This window comes from Camarhynchus parvulus, chromosome 3 (genome assembly GCF_901933205.1).
Source record: "Camarhynchus parvulus chromosome 3, STF_HiC, whole genome shotgun sequence".
In the NCBI taxonomy this organism is placed as follows: Eukaryota; Metazoa; Chordata; class Aves; order Passeriformes; family Thraupidae; genus Camarhynchus; species Camarhynchus parvulus.
In genome coordinates, this window is record NC_044573.1 from 32,609,501 (window position 1) to 32,631,708 (window position 22,208).

Consider the following 22,208-nt stretch of genomic DNA (forward strand, 5'->3'; position numbering starts at 1 on the left):
ACAATAGTAATATAAGTTAAAACTCAGCTCACAACAGATGATACAGTTTCATGTATGTATGTTTGTAAATTCAATACCTGGCTATTACTGAAACTGAGCTCACCCTGCTGCAGGCAAGCAGAAAGACAGTGTGGAAAGTTGCATCAAAGTCATCATACAGAACACAAAATGAAAATAGGCAGAAGTTGTGTATAAGGAAAAGCAAATAGGTACTGACAATAATATTGAACAGCTGACTTGTACATACCCTTACAAAAATTTTATTTCCCTTCCTCTTCCCATAACAGATCTAACTTAATACTGACTTTGTAGCTTTACTTTGTCTCTTAAGCCTTAAGCCTATTTTCTTCCTGGGAAGACATTAAAATCTACTGTATTTCTAAATAAGCAACCCATCTTAGTGAACTGGGAAGCCAAGAGGAAAGTTATGGTTTATGGATAAAATAGAAGGAAGGTGTCTATAATAACACTAAAACAAGAATGCTGAACTGAAGAATTTCTATAATTAATATAGAAATATTAATTATAATATTTCTATAATATTAATATAGAATATAATTAATAGTTCCACAAACATACTGCATCCTGAAAGATTTCTCTTGGCAGAAAGGTAAACATGCAAAAACATTTCTGTTGCTTCTTAACAATGTTTTGCTGAAAAAAATATTCTACCATTTACTTGTTTTGATGGCCTAAAAATTTTTTCAACCATTTACTTACTTTGATGCCCTATTATCTTTGAGAAAGAATACATTGCAAAAGAAGAAACTTCATAGGGACATAAATAAATATTGTGTCTAAATCAAAATAAGTATGGCCTTCATATTCACAGAGTTTTAAGAACAGGTGTGAATCATATTCATATTAGGTTATGATTTTGAAATGACCAAGAGCTAGGACTATGTAGGTCATTAATGCACCTGAAATTACACATATGCATATGAAATTATATATATTACACTTTTCATTCCAGGTCTTATTAAGCAAATTCAGTATTGCATTGCTGCAACACACTTTTTTTTGGATTTCCAGCCACAAATGCTTATTTTCAAATAAATACAAGTGCTGTTGTAAAAATAAAGTGGAGAATACCTTAGACCAAATCACAAATCTTTTGAAAACGACATTTTGAAGTCTTTCCTAGTGAAATGGACAAGAAAACAAACCTTGTTTTGCTGCTTTCACTGTCAATGAAAGGTTTACTACAACTGCATGGTTGCCACCTGACAAATGCTATTGTTGCAATGACTTAAGGAACACTGCATTCCACTCAGAAATACTGTAAGTGTTCCCATCAGGGTAAAGACACTCAAATACAAACAAAATGAAGTGCCTAGAGGAGGAAAGGAGGAACAGGAATTTATCAAGACTGCTAGTGATTTATGAGAAGTAATGATTACGGGGCCCAGGCAGTGTGAAGAGATGATTCTATTTATCATTTTCCTCCTGATAGCTATGTGCTAGAAAGTGGCATCAATATATCATCAAAATATTAAGCTGGTGGCCCAGCAGTCTGGAATTTATTTAGGGAGATGTCATTGTTGCAGGTGTCTGTGATGGAAGGGAGGACAAGTTAATTACCTCTTCACCAATCTGGATCTCTCGGACAGAGTGAAGTAAAAGCTGGTATCCTTCAAAAACGATCACACAGTTTGGGTCACAGCTGTGGTTCAGTAAAGACATGCTGTGAGGGGTGAAAGAAAGAAAAAAAACTTAACAGAGGAGTCTCCACTGCCACTTCCCTTTAATCATTTGAAAGTAGCTAACATGATTACATCTGAAGTATCAAGCAATTAAGCCACGACACAAATAAATTCCCTGTTAAATCAGCTGCTCCTGGTTAGGAGAGGAAAATGCATGCTTAGAAGATTTATATTCCTTGGTAATAGGAGCCATGCCAAGATGTCTTCAAATGTTTCTGCCTTTTGTGTATTCAGGGCAGGAGGAACTCAATGGCCTCCCAGTGCCTCTCTGGGAGCCCTGATTCAGGGGACTGAGCAAGTGGGGAACAAAGTGACCTTGTTACCTTGACAGTACCTCCCTTGGCAAGAGGGACTGAGCTCTATTTCTGCTGCTTCTGCTCAGTTTCAGGGCACTAACTTTATCCATTACCTGACTGTCATTGCAAGCACAGCTCAAAGGGGCCAGCAATCAACCTGTATTTCCTATCAGGAGAAAATGGAGTATACTATGTCCCAAGGCCAAAGAAGTTGGTGTATAGAGTTGAAAGAAGAAACATGGTCATTGTCTCTGTTTTCATGCATATTTTGGCCCAGCCTCTGTTCTTGTGGCATGTGACATCAGCTGGGGCAGCACAGCTCATTAGGGAGCTCCGGGCACCCTGAGGAGACACAAACACTGCACAAGCACAGCCTTCCCTCTCTCTGAAGGACTCCGCTAACAACATCTCCTATATACCTCTGAATCACGAGTTCCCTTAGCTGAGAAACAGCTGACTTTGCCGGGCAAATATTTTTGCTGTAGCAGAAATGGGGTTGATGGTTTTTTCCCTATGGGAATGACCCATTGAAAGAATATTTCTGGCATTATCAGGCTGGAAGAAGAATTTTTGGCTTATCCAGCTCCTAGCTGCATTTATATTCTGTCCTTGTCTGATTCAGCTACTCAAAATCCCAACTGACAGTGGTAAAATAGAGGATGTTGCCAAGGGTCAGAGCCCTGCACCAAACCGTGTTTATTTCCTTTTTTGACTCTTACAGGAGGTATCAACAGGGCTCTGACTCTTTTGGTATCCTTTCTGACCTAATAAAATATCTGTGGCTAATCTCCTCAAGAACCCACTGGGAGAGTATCCATTACACTTATTGTGAGATCACTGGGCTCACTTTTAAAGCTGCTCACAATGTGATGCACAGCAGGACCACAGGATTTTACCTATTTCAAAATATTTTGTGATGCTGAAGCTATCAAGCCATACAACAATATACAACCTCTTAATAAGGCTTAATAAAGGACTTTTAATTAAATCTCGTCTCATGGAGACACTAGTGGTTTTGATGACAATTTCCTCTGGAAGCATATGAATTCATCTGGGAGGACATTTGGCCAGAACTTGTAGACAACAGATTAAAAGTTCTCAATTTTTCCAGCTGTTTTGCTATAACAAAACTCAAACTGCTCTGAAGTGACCTGGGAAAGAGTCTCTGGCATCCCTTGCCAGTGCATCACCATTGAACATAGACAGATACTTTCTTCACAGTTAAGGGCTTTTTTTTTTCAACCAAAAGTAAGCATTTGCCTAATAATAATGCTCAAAAATAATATTTCATTTTTCTCAACTATTATTTTCATTCCATTATGAAATCAAATTACTGTTTTGCACTCTTCATGACAGTAATTCCCATGTTCTCTTAACTACCTTTTCCTCATCTTTACTACAAGGCAGACCTCAAGATACTAAGTGTCCTTAGTTTAATTTTACATATGACACTAGAAGGAAAAGAAACAGCAGTGACAGGCCAACTGAGGTACTGACAAACATAATTCAACCATGCATTAACAAAAAAATTAGATGGTACAACATACTTTTAAACTACATACTAATTTTCCATATTTATGATTACAGGCTACTAATTCTATGAAGATAAAACCTTCATTGGTACATACTTCTTTCCTAATACAAATAAGAAACAATAATAAGAAATTGAAATAGTAACATCTATCTCTTAAGGGACTTACCTTTTCACCTTAATGGTTCCTTTGTTATGGTAATTTACTTATAAATATATCAATCTTTTTCTTTTAGTTACTAATTCTGAAGGCTCTCAGCTGCAAAATATCTGTATTCTAAAGCATCATTGAACAGGTTTCTCTCACTAGTCCCAGTTGCACATTCTTTATGTCAGCATTTATTCTTATTTAAAAAAGACTACCACCTCCATAAAAATAAAATATAAAGATGTATACAATTTAAACTGTTTTAGTGCTGTAATAAGGACTATGAAGTATGCTTTCAACTAGATTGTATTTTTTTACTCTTTAATTTATTTCCATTTCCCACTTTTTCATTTAGGCATGTTACCTGCTGCTTTGATGGTCCTTACAGCTTCCTTGGAAAAAAAGGGAAAAAACTGACATAGATTTAGCCTGTGAATGAAACAGTGTCCACGGTACCTGGGATAGAGGCCAACACCAACATCCTGCATCTCTCCATTACTGATGGTGAAACAGTTACAGGTCACCTGTAAAAACAAGAGAAAAAAATCCAGGATTACCAGAATCATTTGGAAACCCCACACTCAAGTGAAAAAAAAACCTTCCAAAATAAAACGAAGGGGCAAATGGTAATTAGATGGGAAACATTCAAGCCCAACACTAGTGCTCTTTCATTTTAGAGCAATCACATCTGGGACACACTCTCCTGTAAAACTGCTGTCAATTAAAAGCAGAAATCTTAGTATCCTGAAAAAAAAATGTGGGGTAAAACACATACAGGGGCCCTACTTTCCTGAAGTAGAAGGAAAAGAAGAATAAAAAAAGCCACCCTACACAGAGCCTGAGAAGCTCAGCCCAGGAACAACCTAGCAGAGGATAGTGACTGCTCGTGAAAAGAGTGGCTGTTTTCCATGCAGGAATTCTGCTGATACCAGGCTCTCACAGCTCCTTTTAATGAGTAGCAGTGGAACCCAAAGAATATATATATATATGGGACTGTTTAGAAGAAAATAGCAGCCTCGGTTGTGGCAACCTGATATGGGCGAAAATAAATGCAAAATCTGTCACATTATGGGTATTTTGGTTTGCTTGTAGATCTGATGACAAAGCATGTTCAAATTGCCATCCAAGGGAAATACAACATTTTCTTTAATTTCAAATATTCCTATTGTAAATGTATTCTTCCTTCATATAATCATACAATATTAAAGTGGTTTTAGAAAATAATGGGGGAAAATGAAAGATTCCAGTAAGAAGATTTAGTCCTACCCCAAATATCAGACTGAGCCTTTTTGGTGTTCAAGATTTATCAACACTTAGTAAATGATTAACAAGAACAACTTTCATGTGCTTAAATGAAAAAAAAAAAAACAGAATTCAATTGTGAATGTATTTTTAAAGTATTTGGTTTTTGGGGAAGAGCTGGTTTTGGTGGTTTTTAACATTAATTTTTTAGATATGTTGATCAGTTATCATTGATGTATTGATATCTTTAGAAAAATACTGCATGATACTGCATATACAAGAAAAGTCCCAGGTGTCTTCTGCATAGCATTGGATTATTAATGTCATTAATTCTCATTAGAACAGAAAATGAGTTAAGAGTAGGGTTTGGCAGGCATGGAAATGAGATTCGAAAGTTGCAGTTTTATTCAGAGAGTAATTGTCCAGAACAGTAAATGCACACCTTTGTTTTAAAGAGGTATGTTGAACAATTTAATAGTATAAATTATCCTATAAATTGACAAATTATTATTTATGAGACCATTAACCATAAGGTGAAAATGAAATCCTCTTTCAAAATTTCTCATAAATTATGACAGCAACATTAATTTAAATAAATGTACATGCAGTAGGGCATGTGTTTTTGTAAACCGTTAAACAATACTTTGATTAGTCTATTATTTATGTAACCCTTTCAAATGTTCCCTATCAATTACCAAAATCATACATCTTAGTTATTTCTTTCCTGTTGACATTGGGTATAAAGTGTCAGACAACTTCTGAGCAAAGATTAGTCCATTTCAGGCAGCAATTATCCTAGTTCTAAAAATATTGACTCGATTTTGGTATTTATTGAAAAAATAATGCCTTCCAGGTAAAATAGAAAGAAAGCCAGCTTTTGTGAGCCTTAGCTCTCTCTAACAGATGATAAAGTAGCAGAGGTCAAGCATGTCCTAGAAAAAAATGAACTCCTCTTTCTTGCAAATCTCTTATTATTACCATAACATATTTATATTAATAATATTGCATTTTGACCACCATAGAATTATAGAGACTGTTTCATCATTTTCTATTAAAGTTATAAATTATATTATGTGAAAAGATTTACACACAGAAGTCACAATAGTTTTACTTCTTCCTTTTTGAAACATGCATCAGTTTTTTATACCAGGATACCTTCAAAGAAAATTTGAGATGAATGAATAAGCTGAGATTCAGATATGGAGAGCTATTTTTAATAGTAGTTCACTGTGAGGCACTTTTTAACTTCTCAGATATTTTCACAGCATACAGGTGCATCTCAATATCCAGTGAGGCAGTGAAATGCCATCTAGTTTCTAATTATTTACAGTTTCAAATATAATACTGGGAATCCAAAGTATACAGGGCCAAATCTAAAAAGGCATTTAATACACAAACACAGGCAGAAGCCTAAGTGCTCCCATGAGTTCTGAGCTGTATGATTCAGTGCACAATCCTGCCAGAGGCACAGGATCTGTCAGGTGCTCTGAGGTTTGTTTAACCTCTGAGAAGACAATCTTTCCCCCCTTTTAAGCTCATGAATGGAAAAAAGCAAGAGCAATACACAAATAATGTGTACTGCAAATAGTAACTCCAGTCATGGCTGCTTTCTGTGCTCAGCAAGTGGAGAGAGGGGAACTGAGATTAGGGTGGAGAGGGAAGGAATATCTCACCACTTACAGTGTGAGAAATTCTCATGTAATGACAATCCTCCACAGACAGCTAGCAGCCCACAATGATATAAAACATGAAATATTCATAGGCTGTTATATATGGTTGCTTTTCCGTTCTCTTTTAGATTTGTTACAAAGTTTCTAAAAAATCTACCTAATCACTTCTACATTTCTATTTATAGAAACTTTTAGGATGTTTTAAGTCTGACTTAAAGATCTGTTGTATCAAGGGGAGTTACGAGATTTCAAAACAAGAATTGGTGTTGCAGATCACAACTTCCAAGGAACAAAATGAAGACAACAAGTTTTTTTTAGATAACACCCAAAGAAAAGTCAGTTTTTCTAGCTTCCCAAAATACACAGATGTAGCTCAAATAACAGCCAAATCTGGAGTATACAACATTTCTGCAGGAGAGCATGAGTAAGCTGCTTGTTCCTGAGGCAGTTGTTTACAGATCAAAGCCTACTGGGACTGGAAGTTAACTAACTCTGTTTCTAGGGGAAAAAAACCCAAGACATAAACCCAAGGCAAAACAAACATCTCATGCATCACAGCATTTCTTTAAAGTTTCATAGTTATTCTGTGCTATTTTTTTTCTGCCTTAACTGACCCACTTTATTCCTTATACTACAACCAGGTTCTGATTCTAGGCGATTAAAAATAAGAAAAAGAAACAAATCTCGGCAACTGATTGCTTCAATAAGTGTTCTTCCAAACAATGGTATGCTCCTTGTTGTTTTAAATACTGCAGTATTAATTATCTCAGTAATGTAATTTGTGTTTGTCCCTTCTGAATCCTTTAAAAATTCCTCTCTATTCAGCTACAAAGCTGGATATCCACATACAGAAACAGAACCAAATACTCACAAAGTTTGTTATACACACAAATTAAAAAAAACACTGCTATGTATTTATCTCACTTCACAACTTCAAAGTGCAAAGACAAATTCCTTGCTATTTCTAAAATTTCTGAAAAAACACTTCTCCCAGCACGAGAACCAAGGCAAAACTCTCAGGAGGGGAGTCACAAACTTTTCAAGCCTCTAAAATGCAAAACTTTGAAATATTCTAGAGTGATCAAGGTCAATCATCATTGCCTGTTTGGCCACAGAGCTCTAGTCTATAAACTTAACAGTTTATAGAATCACTTTTGAGTGTTTGAGTTGCCTCCATGGCAATAAATCCTGCAAGTTTATTTAAAAGGAGGTGCTATTTGAAACAACCAACCATATTATATAAACTGACTGAATTAAATAAAAAGATTTGGTTTTTTGAGGCTGCACATATTTTAGAGAAGTTCCCTGCACCCAGAAAGGTAACACATGTAGAAGACATAATCTCTCCTAGACTGGTAAACACACAATGAGTAAACCAACTTTACTGACTGGCCAATACTCTCAGGCATACCTTATCACCAAACAAAAATTATTGCAACCTGTCACATTTGATTTTCTCTCTGAGTGACTACTGAAAACTCTGTAAATTTACCCTGTAAAGAGGCCACTGTTCTCAAGATGTCTAAAGCTACTGTCTGAGCAATCTCTGTCAGTGCCAGACTCACAGTCAAGAGGACAGTCATTATTTATTTTGGTGCTTGCATTTGACAGAGTACAGAGGCTTCAGTTTTGCAACACAATGAGTTGAATTTGCTCTCAGTTCAGACCTCATTCCTACAGCTTCATACTGAGGATTTGCCTTTGGGTTAAATAAAGCAGAGTTAGACTTGACAGGCAGGACATTCCAGATTTGGAATTTCAGACACTCAGACAATGAAACACATCAATAAGGGCGTAAGGGAAAGAAAACAAATCATTATTGGCTAACACTTGCTGCACTGATCAAATTACAAACACCAGGGCTAATAATCAATCATTTTGTCTCCACGTGTTCCTGTTGCTGCAACACAGTGAGGCAGCTCTTATAACACATGTAAGAAACCCTCCCAAGGACTTCCAAAGGGTATATTGCACTGATAGGGTCAATACAATTTTCAGCTCTGATATTCGATGACTCCAGCCATCTCTGTAAATGGTGTGTCACAGCTGGTGTACTCTAATCCACCACCAGGAAGAAAGCCATAATGAACCCTTTTCCCCTAATTTATTAACCCAATGTAATGCAAATTAAAAATAGATATTAAAAAAGCCCTTTCATGGATTATTAAGTCTCTCATTCACACCGAAGCTGCCTGGGTATCACTGGTCATGGCCAACTATTTAACAAAAGAGTTACTGCAATGAGCTCTCATGTTAATAGACTTCTCAAGAGACCCAAACATTTTTCCAGCAGGAAGGGGCGAGCAGTAAATGCTATGTGAGGGGCACATTACCTCAAATGACCAAGGCATACCCCAGAGACCTTCTAGGACCACCACATCCCACTACAGATATGCACTGATAGCTTTCCCACTGGAAGATGAACAGATAACAGGCACAGATGGTTGATAGATCACAAATCTGCTAATGATTTCATTTGGCACACAAGAACACTAGAGCAACAGTGCTAAACTGTAATGCACAGTATGCCACAGCAGTGACAGACCTATCAAGCCCCTGTTTTACGTGTACAACACTCAACTGCTTGTGCCTACAGTCCGGGACATACAGGCTTTCTACTCAGACACAGCTTTGAAATGGCAGCTCTGTCCGTGGTGGGTAGGCATCTGCTACCTGAACACTGCCCTGAAAGGAGCCCTGTAATGAGGCACATTTGAAAACTAGACCTATATATGTGCCTCATATATACATACTTACAGGTTTTTGCTATATCGGGAACTTAAAATCCAATTCTACATTGCATTCAACTTAGGACATACTTACTGCCTTCCATGAGAGCCACAGAAACAAAATGAGATGAAAGAGATATCAGAAAAGAAGAAAATAGGTGAAGAAGAAAAAAGAAGCTTCTTCAGTATTTTGACAGAATCACAGAAGAAGCTGAGCTGGAAGTGACTCACAAGGATCATTGACTCCAACTCCTGCCCAAGAATCACACCATGGACCCAAGAGTATTGTCCAAATGCTTCCAGACAGAAATCAAAACATATTAGAAGAACTTAGGGAAAGTTTTCTTATTTAGATTTTCAGACTAAGTAAAGGGCACAAGTAGTTAACTGTTTATGATATTTGCTCAGAAGCCAAAGTATGCTGCAAAACCATGAAATTTAAAAAGTTTGTTTCACACCTTGACTGAATTCACAAGTATTTAATTTTACTTCAAAGATTTCCTATTAATCTCCTGTGCCAAAGCATCAACATTTTGGATGAATTAAAGACTACCATTACTTCAGAGCTAGTTACACCAAAGATACACATTTCCAATTCCTTTCTTAGTTCTTCATCTTCAGCCTTTGGACATCTTTCTTCACATCAACTAACAATATTTCAGGCCTTTTTTGCTATCCTAGCACATAAAGTTTTCTGATGAGTGTGCAGAAGACAGATATCCCTTGCAGATAGGCTGTCACCACCTACAAGACAGGAGACCAGAAATTTGCCCTGACATTAACAGATAATTTAGTGCAAGTGTGCTTCAGGCATCCCTTTATAGTACTCAGCTAAGTGGTGCAATTTTGATTGAAATGGAATGAAAATAGGTCATGGTAAATTACCTCCTCTCCCCTTAATCCCACACATACTTTTCCAATCTTTCAAATAAAAATATTTAGTTATGCAACTAAATATATTTGATTACTAAGAATTTCAAAGCCATCATTACTAGGACAAATGTTATGTTTGCTATGAGCACCTTTTTCTTTTTAAATGCATGTGCAACATGTGGTTAAAAACCTGCAATTGAAAAGGTAAAGCTTGAAACATGCAAAACGATTGCACTCTTAGTGTAAAACAAAATATCCTGAATTTTTGCAGGACTCCCATTAAAGTTTTGTGCAACCTGTCTCAGTCTTTTCACAAATTTCCCTCTGACAACAGTCAGCAAGTCTCATGGTCCCCTTGGAGAAATTTTAGCTTTTACCCAGCTCTGTAAATGTCATTATTATTCCTGCTTTTTGGAACAGAACTGAAATGCATCTATTTCAGGAGCAGAACGGGAGAGTGGGAGCTGCAAAGCCACTAATGGATCATATTACAGTATGCTTGCAGCATTTGGCATTATTAATTGGAGTGGAGTAGGAGCATGACATCCTTCTCTTCATCCTCATTTTCCTACTGGTAACTCCACTCCTGTGAAACGGGGAAGAGTTAATAACTTGATTTCAACAGCCACTGCATGCCCACTTACTAAAAACACACTGCTTGTTTATGAATGGGATCAAACTTCATGGGTATCCAGGAGTCATTAACTCACATTGTGTTTGTCTTGCCTATTCTATTACAGATAGATGTTTAAATTCTTTGTAATGCTATATTTAAAAAAAAAAGAAGTTAGACTTACTATGAATTATTAGGGTGAGATTCAGCTACAGATGCTTGTATGGAAATCACATAGGCAAAATCAAAACCTTAATGAATTACTCTTACATAACTTCAGCTAATAATGTGGGTGGAACAAAATACCATGTGCCACCTCTTTCCATTACCCAGGTGATTTCCTCACACCAAACTGCTAGGCAGTCCAAGATAGGTCAGAGAGATTCTAACCTAAATATTTCAGTGTTTGATGATGTTTTATCACAGAGGCAATATACTTGTTACTTCTTTTGGAAGTGCTTGCTGAGCTGGACCTTCAAGTATATTTAACTTTTGAAGTTCATCAACCGATAAGTCTTTGGATTTGGTCTGTTGGGCTTAGTGGAATGTTTGCCTCTTCTCTCTCTCTTCTCTTCTCTTCTCTTCTCTTCTCTTCTCTTCTCTTCTCTTCTCTTCTCTTCTCTTCTCTTCTCTTCTCTTCTCTTCTCTTCTCTTCTCTTCTCTTCTCTTCTCTTCTCTTCTCTTCTCTTCTCTTCTCTTCTCTTCTCTTCTCTTCTCTTCTCTTCTCTTCCCTTCCCTTCCCTTCCCTTCCCTTCCCTTCCTCACTCTTTATCTATGGTACAACAATACCTTTTCTGCTGAGGGGAGGGCATAGGGAATGAGGGGGACTACAAAAATCTGGAGTCTACTTTTTTCTACTTTTTCATGCCATTGCTTTGAAATTATTTCCACTAGGAAATTTCTGAAAGCACATAAGCTGAGAATGTTCGAAAGAAATTTCAAAAAGGGTAGGAAAAAAGGAAACATCTCTTCCAAAATAGAATGGCCTGAGATGAGTACTTTTAAATCTTAAAAACTTAAACAAATGTAAAGAAATGTCTTGATTTTGAATTTTCTTCTGAAACTGGAAACAAAACCCATTTGACTTAATTAATTTAGAAACATGGAAACCATTTTTTATGAAAAAACACTTTTTTCCTTTTTTTTTTTATACGCAGCATGTGGTTTTTGAACCAGCACTAGTCTCACTTTGCTACTTGACTCACAGTCTAAACCAGAGATGACTGGGGAGTTTTAGGACTGAACCTAAGATTTTTTTTGGTGAAAAGGAATGCATGGCAACTCCATATGGAAGTATACAACACTGACAACCTGCCTGTGTCCATGATCACTGACAAGCCAGGCGAGCCAAGCCTGCTCTGTTTTGCATTAACCAAACAAAATTTCAGGCTTTTATAATGTTTGTGCATTGAGGCCCAAAAGAAAACTGATACCACTGCCAGTTCCTTCCATTTTTCTTACACTTCTTCTGTATAGATAAGCCACTATTTTTCTTTTGACATACAGTTTTATCAAAAGGAATAACTATTGTTCTTTTTATCATATCAATGAAGAAAAAAAAAGGTTTTAAGTTACTTATATTTATTTTCTAACCTATTCCTATAATTCAAACTGGGTGACATTATTAGTTCTACAAATCAGTGCATCAGACATGCCCCTTTGTAAATTCATTACCTTTAGTGATACAACCCCATTTCTTCCCATTAAAGACATTAGGAAATCAGTAAGACAGTGGGAATCATGAACTGTTCTTCCAGATAGTTGGCAGTCAAAGATCTTCTGAGAGCAGGTAATTTAAGTTATGTGTAAAACCATGATTTGACAAATACATGTGCTGTTTGTAAAGTGCCAACAAAGAATATCCTAAATAAACTGTTCTCCTTCGAAATTTTTTGAACATTTGGTTAGCGTATGCCTTCAGAATGCATTTTTTCCCACCCTTAGACCTTCCTTCCACAGGCAGTGTATGAAGAATGCTGTCAGATACGACTGATGCTACTGCGCCATAGCAGTGCCTTAATGAGAGATCTTTTGGGGGAAAAGAGTAGTGGCCTATTGAAGACACGGAAGAGATCATTTAATCCAGACCACAGCTGAAGATCTCTTTCTGACTGAAAAGGAAAACTGTGCTCTACACATGTGCACTGGCACAGAAGGGTGAATAGGCCCATAGAAAACAGCAGAAATGAAATAGAGAAAATAGCAGGATATGTAAGCCAGAATACATAAGATGAACTCAATGTAAGTATAAAGTAGAACAGTATTTAATTTAAAGATGTGATGTGATGCATAGAACAAATTAAAGCGAAAGCAGTAAATTTAAGACCCGTATAACTCAAGCACTCAGTATTCAATGGGTTTTTGGATTTCTACAGAATGTGTGCATTCCTAATATCTCTGATCAACTCCTCAAGGATTTCCAGCCAGCATTTCTTTTATATCTCTCTATTTTGGGGACATTTTTTTTTCAAACAATGCAATGACCAGGAAACAGTTTATATAATTCAGCTTTTGGAATTTCATAACACTGGCCATCTCTCAACACAGCACATACATGTCCAGTTATAGTGAGGTACAGATTTTGTGCTGATGCTGCTCATTTTCTCATTCCCCCAGTTCTAGTCCAATGTGACGGCTGTCACAAGGGTGTTTGGGTGAAGAAAGAAATGAGATGGTTGACTCCATGATCAGAAGGCTTGATTTATTATTTTATTATATATACATCTATTTAAACTATACTAAAAAGAAAAGGAAAGGAGAGTTTCCAGAACCTGCTACCTAACCTAAGAATAGAAAAGTAAAGAATGATAACAAACCCTGCTCTCTCGGCACAGTCCGAGAGAGCTCTCAGTTCTGGATTGGCCATTATTTCTAAACATCCAATCTGGGCCAATCCAGACAGACCTGCTGCATTCCACAGCAGCAGATAACCTATTGTTTATGTCTTGTTGCTGAACTTCTCAGCTTCAGCAGGAAAAATCCTGAGAGAGGATTTTTCACAAAGGAAATGTCTGTGACAGTCCAACATTCTTGGACAATCTTATTTGATGACAAACCATAGTCAGTGAATGACATCTAACAATACTAAAGATGATTTGCTAGCATTTTATGCTGTATTTGACATGAGGTAAATCTAAAAAAACCCAATCCTGCTCTGTGGTCCTGGTCTCCTTTGGACCACAGGGTGCATGTGGCACCCGGGACCTAAGTCAGAACATTGCAGAGCTGCATTTCTCAGGCCACGCTAAGGGATTTTGCGTGAAAGGCTCTGGATGCTACAACCTGCTCCAATCAGAAATGACTGAATAGTTGGTACCAAGTTACAGGAAACCCTTTTCACATTTTGCCTGGATTCTTTTTACTTTTGAAGGTGTTAGTAGAAAACAACTGCTATTTATGTCAAGAGAAGGAACCATGTACCTATATTGGGTGATTACATGGGAACAAGGCTTTCAGAACCCACAATGCCTGTACTCCATAAAGCAACCCCCAGAAACACCCCTCCATCCATCAGGATTCCTTAGCAGAAGGAATTACCTCAACTAAACAGAAAATTCCCAGCATATTGTTCTACCTACAACTGAATAGAATATATTTTCCTTTGAAACAGTGTTTTTCTTTACTGTACCAGATCAGATGTAGCCATTACGTGATTTTCTGCATTGTTAATATACACTATTACTATTTAGGAAAAAAACCATATAATACTTGGAGGCAGCATTAAGCACCATCTCCATTTGAGCAAGAGCCACAGAGAAAATGTAACAATTTACTCTAAATTAAGCTCAAACAGAGAACTCTGAGTCAAAGAACATCTAGCAATAAGTTGATAAAAGCACTGTAAACCAGCTAGATATAAAGTAGCACAGCTAGAATCATAGCTTGCAGAAAAAGTCACAAAAAAGCTGAACTTCTATGTACTCCTTCTACTTAATGAACTCTCTCAGGGTATACAGACTGTAAATTGGTGAGAAAATGGTCAAATAATTGCATTATTTGATCTTTCACTTGTAAAGGGAAAAAAAAAGTATTTAATTTTAAAAAGTCTCTACCACATATCTTGGAAATAAAGGAAGGTTATACAAACACTACATTGAGCTCACAGTTCAAATGCTTGTGGGTAGCTAACTAAAGTTCACAGACCTGTATGTAATTGCTGTCTACAGGAAATACTTGTGTTAGCAAAAGAATTTTCTCCCTGCTCCTTCACCTTTGCCCTTCCACAAACTCAGCAGCAAAGAAACTTCCTAAGAGCATTTCTGTGATGAACAGGGCTTTCTCCACCCCTGCAAGAGGAACTAAATCTTACAGTCAGGAACAGAATCTTTCAACTTCTCAGAAACATGCTTTAAGCAACTCTTAATTGATAAAGGATATACTTTTATACAAATAAGCTTGAAACAAAATAATCTACTCTCTTTTCATTTATCTTTGTCTAAACTTCACGTGGTTGGGCTGTTTTCTTCTTTGAACTTGCAACAAGAGTAAGAGCACAAAATTTACACTTATTTTAATGTAAATTGGCAGTGACTTCAGTGGCACCAGATGAGTTACACAAAACAGCAATCAAGTAGGAAGAAAGTTCATAAATTGAACTTGAAATAAAATTTCTCTGAGCATTGAAACAAGGTGATCTAATTCCATGTGGTCAAAATTCTGTAAAATTCAGACAAAACAAATCACTGACAGTCTGCAAACTTTGATTTGCTTAATTCCTAACATAAGCTCTTCACTACAAATATCCCATATTAACATTAAATAAGAAAATAAAAATCCTTTTTTTTTAAACCAAGACGGTATTTGTGATATCATTAGATAGCCTGAACAGGGTAACTGGGAAGTTGAGCAAACAGTTTTAAAAATAACATTTCAATTTTTTTTCTCCTAGCTTGAGATACCTTGAAAGGCACAGAAACTTTACATTTATCAAAATTGGTTGTGTTTTCCCAGGACTCAAATATATGTATCAAAATGATATATTGCCATTTACAAAGTGCCATTTACTGCCATAACAATACATTTGTCCATGGGAAAAGTGACACTTTTGGGTATGTACAAGTATCAAAGTTTCTGTACAGGAAGAGTTGCATCATCTCACTCATACATGCAAGAGCAGGCAAGTAATTACCAGTGTGAACTCTGAAAAACTGATGCTTTCATTCAATTTTCCTTATGTTAGAATTTTTAAGTTAAGTCAATAGTCTTCATAACCTAGATTCAGGGTATCAGAAACTTTAAGAACATGACCTCTGCATTTCAAAGTCCCAACATACTCTCCATTCGCTGAGAAAATTACAATGGACATATGTTATACATTCCAAGGGAAAAAGATGGCTGAGAGGGCTGTGATGGATCTACAAAACTAACAAAATATTTACCAAATAGCCATTTGAATCGCAACACTCTCCTAATGTTTCATGCTATTTTTTTCTGATATGCAGATTCACTCTTAGAAAATCCTTATGTACAGCTTTCATCCTCCTCACTTTGAGCTTTTTTCTCCTTTTTGTGCACACCTGATCTTTACATGTACCCAAAACAAGAAAACAGTGATTTCAGCAAGCAGTGAGGACCAGCTGGCATTTCTATTACACCTGGCAAAAAGCAGGGTGACAGCAAAGAACATAATCATTTTTGGTCACAACAACACTTGTGGATCCTAGCAAATTCCTTGCCCCACATCTGAATGAAAACTCCAAATTTACACCACAAAGCTCTCTTGTAATCATCACAAACTAAAGAAAGTGCAAAATTGGATCAGAAATATGAACCACAAGGCAGAAGGTTATTCAAATCTACTGTTGCATTTCTTCTGCAGTTTATGATAATGACTCCCCTCCTTATGTTCATACTAGTTTTTACATAAACATCATGCCAAAAACCTACATGTCAAAATACATTCTTCTGTCATGAATTAAGACCTTGAAAACTGTATTTGGTTATGATTATTTAAGAATACATTTTCCTAACATTCATAACTTGTCTGTCATCTGATTTGGCTGCATATGAAAATTTTACCTTTAAAATTTGCATTAAAACCTCTAAAAGACTAGAACAAGGTAAAACTACAAATTAATTCCAAAACCCAAGAGATTTCACTCTAAGGAATCTTTCATGATAAGATTTTAAAACAAAAAATTACAAAATCACATTAGGTAAGTTTCCATTGTTAGCTTTTGTTATGAGAGCCATATGAAAACAAAGTACAGTCATTCCTTTTTTTCCACCAATGTGGAAATAATTCTCTTGTTTACATGTTATCACAGAAAAGAGTAATTCATTCCATCGATTCCTGTTTAAGTTACAGTTAAAATGTACTTTTAAAGTATTTTACATGTTTTGTTACATTTGGCCATTCATCTAAAATATAAATCAGCTGTGTGAAGTTGTAAAATTGTAACCTTTAGGTCTTTTAACAAGAATCTAAAATATCAAGCTTTCATATACCAAATATTTCCCTGGTTTTGGTTTGGTTTTGTCTTTTGCGGTTTTGGTGGGTTTTTTCTTTTGCTTTTAACCCTAATAAAATTGCAAAACATTTTGAAAGCTTGAATCATGATCTAGCCTTTATAGCCAGTCTTTCCAGACTGAGTCCAGCTGGTTTTCAGTAACATCCCCTCCTTGGTGAAGTGGAAACAGGTGCCCCCTTCCACTGGCAAAGCTCTGACATGAATGAAGCACTTAAGCTTCACTGTTATTACCTATTTGACATTTTATGCTCACTGTGATAGCATACAAAATATATCAAAGTATTTTTGAGCTATTACTACTTGATGGATCATCTAAGTCTGTTGTTCAGATTGTGTAAGATAATGAAACCAAATATGTGAAAATTATCCCTTAGGATGAAATTTAGACTTCTAAATCTGTCTCTCCAAACTACATCTCCAAAACTCTAGTTACATGTCCATGACTTTTAACAAAGAAGATAACAAGCAGGAAAAGAAAAAGCAACAAACACTATAAAATGACTGAATTTATAAAGAGAAATAAAATAGAACTCACAACTACATGAGATGATGTATTCAAAACCAAGACCAAAGAGATAACTTGCTGTGTAATTAGCACTTATCAATTAACTTATTAGTTTGTGGGTAGAGTGTGAAAGAGAGACTGTTGGAACAGATTACTTCCAGTCAAGGCTAATGGTACTTAATTTCCTCCACCAGCAGCTCAAATGTGTTACAATATGCAGATTGCAAAAGAATATAGGTAGAGTTTTGTTTTTAAAATTATTGTACAGTTTAATTCCCTCAGTATTTCTAAGCAGCAATCCAGTTCAGACACAGTACTTACCACTAAGGGTCTACTGGGGTGATCTTGAAGGCGTCAGTGTGACAATCAGCGGCCAGCAGCTGCTTTTGCCTCTGCACAAAAATGCAGGGCTGAACTCAACCCTTTGCAGCTGAAGCTTCACCTGCCCGTGGATCTCAAGGTCCCTGGCTCCAAGCCACACTCACAAATTCACAAAATCTGTCTCTTATTAACTGAGGAGTTAATATCAGTGGGACAGCTAGGGCTATGTAAACCATACACCTTGCCTTGGAAAGAGGGCGGGGACTGGAGTCCATCCACTGACACCTCAGCACCTATCAATCACATGGATATTGCACTGCCAATTGTCTTACTGCAGGAATGACTGAACAAACAAGTACATACACCTTGACCACATAATTATACTCTTCTGCTGATTTACAGGTAAAAAGGTTCAGATTGTCATCTACCTTTGTACAAACTATTCATTCATTTGATGATGTAGAAATAAAAGCTCCATGCTTTGCTCTTGTTTTAGAAAGAGGCCCTGCTCATGCAAGCACTTACAGAGAAATTTTGTTTTCAGCTGAGTTTTCTCAATAACCTCTAAAGGGTGGCTCACAGGCAGGCTACTGCTACTCTTTCTCACCTGCTTCAGTAAGTCATCCTGCAACCCAAGCCCTGTGAAAGGCTCACCCATTCACTTGAATTTTGCTATTCCAGTCATAACTAGTTGTGTTATATGGCTTGCTGTGTCTTAGTCTCTTCAGTGGGACTTCTGTAAGGAAGAAAATGTTAACTTCAAATTTATTTTTTATTGAATACACATATGATTTTCATGAAGAATGTGGCCATTGGGAGGATTCCCAAGGCAGAAGACCCAGCACCAATCCCAGGATCTGCACATGAGATGGGGAGAAGACAGTTAAAATTGTGCAGGGAGACTTTTTACATTCTTATTATAATTATTATTTTATAATATTATATAAAATTATCATTAGTTTTACATGCTTATTAATAAATATGTCACTGAGTAGTACTTGACAATACTTAAGGAAATGAATGCAGAAGTCTCTTACCAGTGGAAACATGTTAAAGTGGGAAATCAAGTGAAGAACACTTGGTCTTGATAACTAAAAATTTATCTGTTCCACAAAACTTCCCTAAGACTGGATAGTAACAGTCAAAAAAGTCAAGAAAAGCTGATCAGGTTCTAGGAGAGCTGAATCGCTACCAGTATGTGGGAAGATGGAAGCATGGATGTTTTAGTTAAAACAAAAAATAATTACTGAACTTCTAAATAAAAGCCATTATTTAAAAAGCTTTATTTATACAAATCAGACACATCTATTCCAAGACATATAAAATGGCAATTGCAAAATAAATCTCACTGATATTTACTTATTCACACTTCTCTCTGGAGATCTGTGTGCATGACTATGAGCATACCCTCCTGCCACTTCAGGTGTTTGCCTGAAAAAAGAGATGTTATTTAACAATATGGTCTTTGGCAGAAGTTAGCCGTAAAGCCACACATTTTGCAAACCAAGTATCCATAGTAACTAACTGCACAATAACTGAGCTTAGATATTATCAATTTCAAAATAATTCACAAATAAAAATGCTACATCTTTAAATCAATAAACACCTGAGCCTGTTCATTCCCTTCATTTCAACAAGCAAATGATTTTCAAGAAATCATTTACCCTCCAAAAGCAGCTTTTTTCTTTACTTTTGGAATCCCTGATAGCAGATCGAAAATCTGTCAAAATTAATTTAAAATCAGCTCAAACCTTTCATTCTTGCTGTTGATATTTTTGACCTCCATGAGCCAACCATGAACTACATAGTAAAAATTCACACTCAAATATTAAATTGTGACAGTTCCTAAGTCTGCAGACATGTATGCTGACCTAAAAATTAATGCTTTTGGCTTATTGTAGTTTATTACATTACATTGCAACGTAGATGCTAAATGTAAATCACAGTCCCAAAGACAAGATGGAAGATGTCCAGCCCTAATACATTAGCAATTAATGGAACAATGAATCTTGGAAAATATTGATTCTTTATTTTTTACCCCACACAGAAATTGTCACCCAGACCACCATGAGACTTATTATTTTGAGAATAAAATTTTCTTTTTTTCTCCTGGCATCATCTCATTATTGGAATAACCATTTCTGTCATTTTTCTTGCCTCAAATTTGGGAAGTAAAATAACAGAGCATTTCATCAGCAGGGAGAAATGAAAAATGTAATGCTTTTGGATATCCTTTCCTCATTGCAGCTTCTCATAAAACTTCATTCCTGCTTCTCACTTTGGCAATTCAGTTTTGTGACTATAGGTTGAAACCAGATTTCAGAAGGCCTGAAATATTATTTTTTGTCTATATATGTGTAGCTTTATATTTCTATTTGCTCAAGGACTTCAAGCAACATGTAGACCTTAATTAGTTAAGCATTACAACACCTCTGTGAAGAATGGAAATGCAGAACTGAATAATAAAGATGCTGAATGTAACACCAAGGACACAAAGAACCTCAGCAGCAGTTTTAGAAAGAGGCCCTGCTCATACAAAGGAATTTTCTTGAAGTCATTGACTGTATCCAAAAGGTTAGAAAGAAAAAAAAACCCTTAATGTTATTTGGAAAATAACAGAAGCATAAAATCCACAACTGAAATAGGATTCCTGGCTTTACACTTCCCTGTGGCAAATGTTGATGGTGCAGTGCTGTAGTACAGCTGCAGGCACAGCGTTGTTCATGTTATGCCAGTTAAGGGCCATGTATTATTTCATGTCTTCTGTCTTGGCTGCATGATGCTGTGAAATTGGACAGCAGCTCCAATGCACTTCTCTGGTACATTTTCAGCCTGCACTTGCCTTTCTCCACTTATGCAGATTACTGCATGACCATTACACAGCAAACTCATCAAACAGAAAACACAAAAGGGGGCAACACAAAGAGGAGGGGGGAAAAATCTCTTCAGCAGCCAAAACCCATAAAGCTGCAGAGTGCTCTTAAAACCTCAACCACAAGCCAGGAAGGGAGATCCCTGAACTACCTGGGACAAGAGCAGTCAAACAGCACAAGACAATGAGCTACTGGAGAGGGTTCAGAGGAAGCCACAAAGATGATGAGGAGTCTGAACCAGTTGAAGGAGCTGGGCCTGTTTAGTCTAGAGAAGAAATGTCTGAGAGGGGATCTCATTAATGCATATAAATATCTCAAAGGTGGGTGCCAAGTGGATGGTGCCAAGTTCCATCTTCAGTTGTGCCCAGTGAGAGGATGAAGAGCAAAGTTAACTAAAACACAAGAAGTTTCACCTCAACATGAGGAAGGTCTTCTTTACCCTTAGGGTGGCACATCACTGGAACAAGCTGTTTAGGGAGGGCCTGGAATGTCCCACTCTGGAGACATTCAAAACCCACCCAGGTGCGTTCCTGTACAACCTGTCTAGGTGACACTGCCTTGGTTGGAGTGGATGACCTCCAGGGGTCACTACTCTGTGAATCTGTGATATGCCAGAGCACAGAGAGGCTGCACAGCCCATCTGGTCCCCTTGCTGTGTGACCTTCACCACCCATGTGCTGCACTCTGCCTTGGTGGGGTGATGCTGCCCACAGCACAGACAGCAAGGGAGTGGCTGCCGTGGGGAAGGAACAGCTTTCCTGGGGCCCAGCAGGCAGGGGAGCAAGTGGGGGCTGCAATGTCTATGGCCTCAAATGTGCATGACTGCTCCTGGCCAGGAGGGCACCCAGAAAATACACTCAGCACTAAAGATGTCAGGATCCAAATTCAACACTAAACCCAGCACAGCTGGTGTGTTTGCCTGTGTGCCCTGTTAGCAGTCACACTTCCCAAACACTTGTGACTCGGGGTCTAAGAAGCTCTCAGTTGGCTTCTGTCTCCTGGTGAGATGAGAAAGTCACTTGTGCCCCAGAGTGGGGCTCCTCAGGAAGGGCCCTTGGTCACCAGGAAGCCCTGAGGCTGTCAGAGCACAAAGGTGACAGAGCTTCTTGTCACTGCCTGGCAGCCACCAGCAGGCTCTGCCCTGTCCCTGCCCTGTCCTAGCCCTGAGCCCCCATGCTGACTGTGCACAGGGCCAATTTACACCAGTTGCTTTCTTCAGTGAACAAGGTCATGG

General features: G+C 37.3%; 1 protein-coding gene across 1 annotated transcript in view; it reads right to left on the reverse strand.

The window, feature by feature from the left end:
* Nucleotides 1-22,208, reverse strand: part of SMYD3 (SET and MYND domain containing 3) — a 383,237-nt gene that overhangs the window by 73,785 nt on the left and 287,244 nt on the right. The window contains exons 6-7 of the mRNA XM_030944597.1: nt 4,135-4,202; nt 1,582-1,684 (exon numbers count right to left, since the gene is read on the reverse strand). Coding sequence (XP_030800457.1) covers nt 1,582-1,684; nt 4,135-4,202 — 171 coding nt within the window. The remainder of the gene's footprint in view (nt 1-1,581; nt 1,685-4,134; nt 4,203-22,208) is intronic.